The sequence below is a fragment of the Lagopus muta genome, chromosome 3 (assembly GCF_023343835.1).
Source record: "Lagopus muta isolate bLagMut1 chromosome 3, bLagMut1 primary, whole genome shotgun sequence".
NCBI lineage: Eukaryota > Metazoa > Chordata > Aves > Galliformes > Phasianidae > Lagopus > Lagopus muta.
In genome coordinates this window covers 78,238,917-78,248,252 of record NC_064435.1, presented here as the reverse complement: position 1 = coordinate 78,248,252, position 9,336 = coordinate 78,238,917, and the positions used below count along the sequence as shown (strand labels likewise).

At 38.0% G+C, this 9,336-nt stretch overlaps 1 protein-coding gene across 1 annotated transcript; it reads right to left on the bottom strand.

Annotated features, from left to right (window-relative positions):
• Window positions 1-1,647: 1,647 nt before the first annotated feature.
• Window positions 1,648-5,051, bottom strand: MC4R (melanocortin 4 receptor). The gene has a single exon (XM_048939972.1). The coding sequence runs from the start codon at window positions 4,550-4,552 to the stop codon at window positions 3,557-3,559; it is 996 nt and encodes a 331-aa protein (XP_048795929.1). The 5' UTR covers window positions 4,553-5,051; the 3' UTR covers window positions 1,648-3,556.
• Window positions 5,052-9,336: the final 4,285 nt, after the last annotated feature.

The following is a 9,336-nucleotide window of genomic DNA, read 5'->3' as shown; positions in this document are numbered from 1 at the left end:
AATGTCCCACTTAGAGAAAGTCATTTGCTTCAATACTCAAAGTTTTTATGTTATGTTATCGACATTTATTGGGAAAGGACAAAGAACACAACCATCAGTCTCCAGCTCAGCAATAGACTACATTCTTGGAGGCTAAGAAAATACATTAGCCCCTTCTCCAGAAGTGAAATCGTAAGTATTTGCACCTGTAAAGTGGAGACAAAACCTTTTCTTTGCCAAAGAGGAATGTCTCACGGTTACCCAACATAGCTAAACTGTGACATGCTAAGGGATTAGGATCCCAGATATTTAAAGAAAGAAAATTAATTTTCTTAGAACATTTTGAAATAGAAAGACAAAGCTCCAGAAAACTGAATGTGAAAAATCATCTTCCACTTTCATCACTCTCCAGCAAAGTAGATTAATGTATTTACTTTTTGCAACAGTAATTTCTATGACTCCCTACTGGATAGCTGCCAGATCTATAGGCAAACAGAAACTGATGCAGCTACTTAAAAGGAGAAAACACTCTGAGAAAAGAAAAATTATCTATATTGCAGGTTTGCCAGCAACTTTAATACATTACATTCTAGAGATAATATCATGAACTAAAAAAGTCTTTAATTAAATCAAAGTCCATTAAAAAGTAGGTATATTCATTCAGCTTTATGTAACAAAGACAGAAGAGATGTCAAGCAGTCTCAAAGCTGATAAAACTCTGCAATAAACTAGTTTTTAAACATATAATTCCAAATAAATTTTAGAGATTAAAGGGGCCAAAATTCTCTTGATTATCTTAGTCCAAATAAATGAAGATGAGATGCAGAAGGTATTTGGACACTACAAGAATACCACTGGTGAAAACCCCCAACTGGCATGATAAAAATAAAGTTAATTCTCTTCTCTTTGCACTGCACAAAAAAGTAAAATTGTTATTTTTTTAAGAATCAACTGAGATTTCAGGAAATAATTTAAAGAAGCATAGCCTCTTCAGCATTCAGATTTGTTTACATTAGGTATCAAGTCCTCACATAGCAAAAGGAGAGAAAGATGGACTTTCAAGGTAATTTTTTTTAGCACCTAAAGTAACATCTTTCTCTTGTTCCACCTTCTGCTGAACTGTGTATGCACCCATAGACTACAAAACAAATCTCTGGCACCAACTATCCTAATTTACAGCCCTAAAATAGCTAAAGAGCATAAGGCAGAACAAAGATCAAGGAAGATTTTTCAAATAGGGAGCAGAAATTTCTCGCGCTGTTGCCAGAGCATTTCTGCATAGCTAGCATCACGTCTTCTGGGAGAAGGAAGTGCTTTTAATAAAGTCCAAGAGAATTTCAGAAGATTTCTGGATTGCCTATTAATTTTAATACATTCACATGTTCCCCCTCACTGAGCATTAAGCTTCCTACTTTGGCATCTTTTATTCCCTACCAAGTAGAACCAGGTAGAGTTGTATTTCTGAAAAGTTTATAGTTCCTCCCCCCCCCCCCCCCCAAAAAAAACAAACCAAAAAAGTAGTCTTAATGTATGTAGATCACTTCAAATGTAATGCCTCCTATTTATTTCCATGGAAACTTCAATAGTTACAAAGAGCACAGTAACACTATTTAATAGAGCAAATTCTCAGTTACAAAACACAATTTTTCAACACAGTCACCACCGTTAGGCAATCTGGGCAGATGAATTGATTGAGGCACTCTTCATTTTGTGGTGTGACAGCTGTGCATGGCCACATGGAATGTGGCTTGTCTTTCATATCACTTTTATACTGCTATTTCCACTGCTGAAATGCACCACCCTCCTCCTCACTGTCACATTCACCATTTGATCTCCATAAATGTTCAGTAAGCAACAATGAATATCAACGTGTGAAATTTTTTTCCTTACGGAGAAATTCAGTTTCACCTCTTTGATTCATATGCACTTCTGCACCAGACACCATTCAATCAGATATCAACTAAATGCAATGGAATATTGGTTGGAAAGTTCAACCTCTGTTGCCATAACATCAACATCTGCCTCTAATGTCTTGGGCTAACCTAATGAAACAGGAATTATAACTGCCATCTCACTAATTCACCGTTTATCTTGGTGGAATACAGCACTCAGGCTAAAAACGTGAATTATTCTTTACATTAAAGTTTAACTTTCTATATCAAAACTTTCCAGGTCTTTTCCAGTTACCACTCTGTTTTTATACTTACCAAGAATAAATAAGTTTATTTTCCTATGCTCTTACATAGAAGCTGTTGTTGTCAAGGTGTTAAAGGATGTCTTCCATGGGCTCTTGTGTACTTCCATCTGCACTTTAAACATTTTCAAGGTGCTAAAGTCAGAGACCTGCTTATTAAACATCTAAATCAGATGTCTGAAAAGGTGAATTGTCCTCAAGCAGCACTAACACACAGGGCTGCCAGATACAAAGCATAGATACAGACAGTTCTCAGACTGCTGACCTTCTTGCCCAGACAAGATCACATGGTCCACAGTAGTGCCTGAGGTGGTCACAACAAGTTGATTCCTGCTTTCATTTCTCTGTAAGGATCCAGGCAGTGGATCTCATCTAATAATGCTTCAGACCAGAAAGCAGCTGGTTCTAGAAAAGTTGTATTTTCTTCTGATGTTTATTCTGATGTTTATTCTTCTGTAGTTTATTCTGATGTTCACCAGAGAACATCAGAATAAGAATTGAATGTTAAGACTGATATCCCTTCTTCATTATCATCAGCTGAACCTCACTGCAAAGCTTTACACAGGTGCCAGCACTGTCAGTGTTAGTACTGCACCTGCTACATGAGGGAACGGAGGGTGACAGCCTGTTTATTAAATTTATCCAGTGCTAACTGGTGCTCCAGGGAACATTCAATTTCAATTTCAAATTCAATTTTAATTTTAATTTTGTGAAAAGGTACTTTCAAACACACAGCAATCATCATATTGAAAACCAGAATAAATCAAGCTTTCAATTGTCTGGCTAGCAAGTATTTGAAAAAATCTTGTTGTAGGCAGTAGCTGTAACAAAGAACAGGATTGCTGGTTTTAGAGTACATGGAAAAGCATATAAAATAAATGAACACGACCCTTTGATTCCAGTAATTCTCATGACAAATTTGCCTCCTAATTCTAGTGAACCTCTAATCCACTAATAGAGAAGCATAAGCTCTATTTTAAGTTGTACACAGCATAATGAATAGCTATAATTACTTCAGCAGAATAAGGAACATTATCAACCAATATGCACTGTGACTCAGGCAAGTTTTTTATTTTGTCAGCAGTTGGAACATACAGCTGCTCATATTTGTTAGTATTTCACAATCAGCATTACATTTATTTACTCACTTACAAACTGCTATGAAGTGCTACTTCTTAGCCAAATAAATTACAAACTGTAGACATCACAAACACTACACAGAAATATGAATTACACATAAATGGGATACAAAGATGGGAGGGAAGGGAAAGAGAAAGAAGTGTTCGCTCTTAAACGTGTAACCCAAGTTCTGATGAAAAAAGATTTGAATGGCTTAGAAGGCTGTGCTGTATGCTGAATACACAGTAACATATCCACTTCAGTCTAATACTTGCCAGGCAAATCACAAAGCCCTCTCAAGCTACAGCAGCATATAATTTCTTTGAATGTTTTCCTGAGCTCCTGACTCCGAAATGCATAGATAAGAGGATCAATGATGGAATTGCACATGATGAGGATGAGGTAGAAGTTAAAGTGGGACATGAAGCACACACAGTAAGGGTTGTAGGGGCAGGAGATGTAGAAAATGAGGTGCAGAAAAAACGGGGCCCAGCACACAACAAAAACTCCAATCAGTATAGTGAGAGTGATGGCCCCTTTCATGTTGGCCCCTTGGCGAATGGGGCCAGTCCCTGGTAGAACTGCTATCTTCTTGATATGCATCCGAGCCATCATGAACATGTGAACATAAAGGGATGCCATGAGAATGAGCATGGTGAAGAACATGCTGATAAGGCAGATGATGACAACGCTGCTGTCAGAGTAAATAATGAACAAAATGCCTGAGACAGTGCAAGCAGCCCAGATGCATGTGATGATGACCCCTACGCGCTTGACCGTCATGATATTATGGTACTGGAGGGCATAAAAGATAGTAAAATACCTGTCCACTGCTATTGAGAGGAGGCTGCAAATTGATGCAAGCAGGGAACTGCAAATCACTGAGTCAATGACATTGTCAATGTTTATGGTAAAGCTCTGTGCATCTGTATCTGTATTGTTTAGCAGCGTGATGACAATCGTTTCTGATCCATTAGATACACTCACTAGCATGTCAGCCACTGCCAGGCTACAGATGAAGAAGTACATGGGTGAATGGAGGTTCTTGTTCTTGGCTATTGCCACAATGACCAAGACGTTCTCCAGCAAGCTGATGATGCCCAGAGTCACAAACACTTCAGGGGATACAAAGAGTTGTTCGTAGCAGCCTCCCGAGGAGTGGCCCTTTGCACTGGGCTCGCTGGCACCCCTGTGCAGTCCGTTGCTGTGGTTCCAGAAATGGAGAGGCTGGAGTGTCCCACGATGCTGGGTGAAATTCATCTTATGGAGAAACCCTCTCAGCTTCCTGCTTTTAAAACTGTCCTTTTTGTATTCCTCTGAAATCCTCCTTTTGCTTTTCAGTTTGGGAAGAAAAGAAAAATGAGGCAGCACTGAGGCAATAGTTCAGAGCACTTTGCTGTTGTAAAATCAGGTTTCAAACTCAGAGATGCTGGTTTGCTCTCTCACAGATGCAGATTCTGACCATCATCACATTTCATCTTGGTGATCTGTATCACTGAGTCCCAACAGTATGGAAGTTTGCATCAGATTCTCCCCTAAATTCACTTCTTGCTTAGTTCACTATTATGCTGCAGGTCTTTTTTTTTTTTAACTCTTCCATTGAGAGAGGTAAATGTAAAATGCTTAGGTGCCTGCTGCCGAGCAGAAACTAATTTCAAACTCCAAGCACCAGTCTCGCTGTCAGGCAGTGCATGCTGACTGCCTGCTTTATGGTGTGTGGAGGAGAAAAATACTGTGCACTCTCCGCCTCTGCTTTGCCTTCCAGCCAATGGGACTCGGCGCTGCAAAAAGTCAAGGGGCTGCTAATTCTGAGTCTCTCTGAAACATCACACAGTACTGCAGACTTGGATGCTGCACGAGCTTCCAGTAGCAACAGGCAAGCAGAGGGGCTACAAGAGATCTATTTTCCCTCTTTAATTTTCAGAATAATATATTAGCAGTGATTTTGTATGAGCAAAGTTATAGCTGCATACTACCAGTCTTACAGAATTTCCTGAGATGAACTGATGGGTTTTTATTTTTCAGACGGTGATCTGCCTCTTCTGTGGCATATAGTTGCTCTGCTTTGTGTATCAAGCAAAATAGAAAAGGGATTAGGAAGCAAGAAAATATTTATCTCCTATTGCTCCTTTCTTTCTGACCTCCCACCCATTGTTAATTTTTCTGTGCCTCAGTTGTCCACTTGCAAGACACACTGTTGTAAGGCTGCATTATACTGGCTAAGCTGGTTGTAATTTTCAAGGAATGGAGACCATCCAGTGACCAAAAATAGGGGAAGGAGTCCAAAGACTTAATTAGTTTAATAAATTTTCCTAAAGAAAATAATTTTATTCCAGATAATACTCTTCTTCATCATCCTATTTCCATGAGGGAAAAGATAATAGAGTTGAATTCTGAAGCCTTGCCACCATCAGGAATTAGGATGCTGCACAGGAAAAAAGAAAAAAAAAAAGGCAGTACTTAGAACAGATGTAGGAAAGCAACAAGAGATAATGTTGGAGCCTGTGGGAAATGTGGCTCAGACACAAATAATGACAACAAGTCACGAATAAATCTAGTAAAATCCAACCAAATGTCTGTCCCTGTGTTTACCTGACATGAGCTGAAAGTCAGCTTGAGTGCAGCCTGATGAGGAAAGCCCTTGAGAAGAAGCAGTAGAATATCAAGTAAATACAAAGAAGTAGAGACAAAAGTAGTTTCAGTGTATGAAAAAGTGCAATTAAAGACTAAAAACCAAATGTATGAAAAGAAGCCTAAATTATAGGTGGATTTTTAAGTTACAAAAGCTATGTGAGAGTCAGTTGTTACACCTGAGTGTAATTTTTGCAGTGATGTGGTTTGAATGATTATTTCCAGTAGCCTAAGAGAAAGGCTATGGAAGCATTTGTATCTGGTGCAGAAGTCTGTTTTCCTCAAAATATTTTTCATCTTCTATGCATTAGCCATTTTCCAAATGAAAGCTAAAGAAACACAGGAACATAGCATGCTTGTGGAAGCACAGCTATCTGTACTCAACATCCCAGCATCAGGATGAAGCACAGTTTTACTTTCATATTTGAATTTGATTCAATGGTTATGAAGATCTGTATCAGAAGAAAAGCCTCAGCCAATTGTTTGTGAGCCTCCTCCCAGATAGATTACTTCACAGAGCTGAAACATAAACACAAGACAAACAAAATGACTTGAGGCAGAGGAAACCTCATCTTTATAGTTTGGAAATATCGTTCACCAGCAACACCCTTGCAACTAGGACTCAAAAAGATGCATTATCTATCTACTGGTTCCTGGGCCAGAAGCTGTAACTCCTGCTACAGACAGGACTTGTGTACCTAACCCTTAAAGGCATAGCTACACTGAGAGAGCGGAGACAAAAATTTATAGATGTGAGAGCAGCATCTTCCCAGACAATGTATTTTTTTGCACCTGCAGCCAGAAGTGTGTCAACTGCAAGGCACATCAGGCAAGCAGTTGTTCAGCATCCACTGCTCCTTGCATGGCACACAGCACAGGGACTTCTACCTTTGGCTTACTTTGGTGGACCCAGAGCAGTAGAGACTGGCAAGAGAAGCTGCCTCCAGGAGTCACTGTTCTGTTTCCTTCATCTGGATTTTCCTTTTCTCTTCACATTGCCTATTTTCATCTCCAGCTATAGCCAGAGAGTAAATGTAAAGATAAATCATTAGCTTTCTCTGGCTAGAAGGTAAAATGTGTCATATGAATACTTCTTTGTATGAGAAAAGATGTATGCATGTCTAAATATTTCTACAGTAGAAGATGGATATCTGCCTCTGGCTCCCACTTAACAAAACTGAAACCACACAATCCTAAAATAGCACAAAGGAACTTTGTCATAGCTGAAAGTATACTAATATGTAAGATTTTTTTTAATGATGGATAACAGGAGTAATATACTAAAACTGTTTCTTAAATTTTAAAAAATAAAGTTGAGCTAATATTTCTTGAATGTATTGTAAGTGAAGAGATTTTCAGTACCATAAGAAAACTGCAGTGTCTGAAGAAAATTGATAAATTAATTATAGTGATGTATCAACACAAGCTGCAGTGCTTAGAAGAAACTTCAGTGAAGATTTGATACTAGCCTCCCCTTTCAATATAATGAGGAATCATACAATAAAAGATACTATTTTAACTAGTATTACAAAATGTCAATTTTAATAATTCTTCCTACACAGTTTACCCTTGTCCTATGTTCCATTTCCAGCTATCCTTCAACATCCACTCTTCAGATAGGGTTTCCATCATCTCCTCTTCACAACATTTTGAAATGTCAAGTGATTGTATAACAGTTGCTTAAGAAAGTCAGAAAAGAGCTTTCACTGGAGCCATCAAGTATATAAAATACCAATGAAGATACAGGAAGACGAGTCAGAATCAGGCCGCATTGGCCTGGAGAAGAAAAAGGTAGTTATTTAGCACAGTCACATTCCCGCTTAAGGCCTGTGAATATTTGAATCCCATATCCATGTTGGTCAAGAACAGAGATGAGATTTACTATTTCAATGTCTGTCTGTAGAAACAGAGGAGAAATTGTAAGAAACTCATTAGAAGGAAGATCCAAGCGAGTAGATTATCAGAACAGTATTATTTTCCATTGAGTCTGACACAAGTGTGAAAACATATCAATACAGAAAAGGCTATCACAAACTTCAGATGCTATCCTAGAACACAAGAAATGCAGAGAACTAATACTGGTTTGGAGGTAATAGGGGTGATGCCTGTTGCATACAACAAAGAAAATTCTCATAGTAGGTCACCAGTTCTGCAGCATAGAACTTGAGAAGTTTGTGTGCAATGTTACTATCCAGAAAAAAAATAGGGGAAAAAAAAAAAAAGTACTATAAGAATAAATTATTTGTGTTTGTACAAATTCAAACAACAATTTAGCCAATCTGGCCACCGAAAAGCAGTGAAATGTATATTCTGCTGGCAAATGAAACATTTCCTACTTGAATATGCTGTGAATGTGTGAGTGGAAAATTTCCCATTAAAATTCCATGAGTTCTGGGGCTTTGAGTGCTTAAATATTTAAATCTGATCTCATTTCAGCCTTAGGCAATTACTGCTGTGATCATGGAGATCGTTTTTATAAAGTCAATGCAGTAGTCACTATCCTTGACCAAGTTTTTCCCCTCCCAACCATTCTCTCCCAAATAATCAATATTCTCTTATTTGCTTTTACATTCAAATGGTTGTCTGCTCATACTCATCAGAAGCGCTCTGTATAAATAACTCTAGAATAAGCTTAGTGTTGGTATCCATCTCCAAATATCTCTCCATGGACCAGCATGCAGGATAAAGTATAAAATAAACATTGCTCTTCATCCAGTTCAGCAAATAATCCTGAAATTGTCATTTCCTCATTTTGTTTTATGCCAAAAAAATAAGCTGCTAATCTGGCCTTTTCCTTTCTCTTTTTTTCCACAGTCTTTTGTACAAGTACAACAAAGGAAATATTCATAACAATTACATGCTCATCTTCACTGCCTATATCATCCCAAACAGAGCAGCTTTCAGCACTGCCATTGCTTCTCTCACTTCAGATCATTATATAATTTTATATTATGAACTTAAGAATTATCTTTGCTTTTTTGGTTTCACATTCAGTTTTCTTCTGTAATGATATTCAGCGTTTTTCAGTGTGAGAGGTGCAGTAGCATTTTATGCTTTCAAAAAAACTATTTAGTCAGTTCAGCTGTCTAGCCATGAAAGCTTGGAAATGCTATGTCTCATTATAGTCAAATGAGAAGCAGAGAACCAAGACAGAAAAAAATTACAGAACATCATTTAGTGATAGCTGAAGATTGCATAGTGGCAAAAAAAAAAAAAAAAAAAAAAAAAAAACCCACAAAACCTGCTGTTTTGGATGACACTAGGTTAGCTCAGCCTTTCAGAAAAGTCCTCAGAGTGGGGTTATAACCTACAGTTAATGTGATATGCAAAGGTACTAACAGCTTAAGTTCTCTATTTTGGCCTGTTTTCTTCAGAGAGTGGCAGTGCTGTTATATACCAATGAACAAGCCGTG

Bases quoted from the DNA above. Each gene is read 5' to 3' on its own strand.
- MC4R (XM_048939972.1), bottom strand. From the start codon at position 4,552: ATGAATTTCACCCAGCATCGTGGGACACTCCAGCCTCTCCATTTCTGG.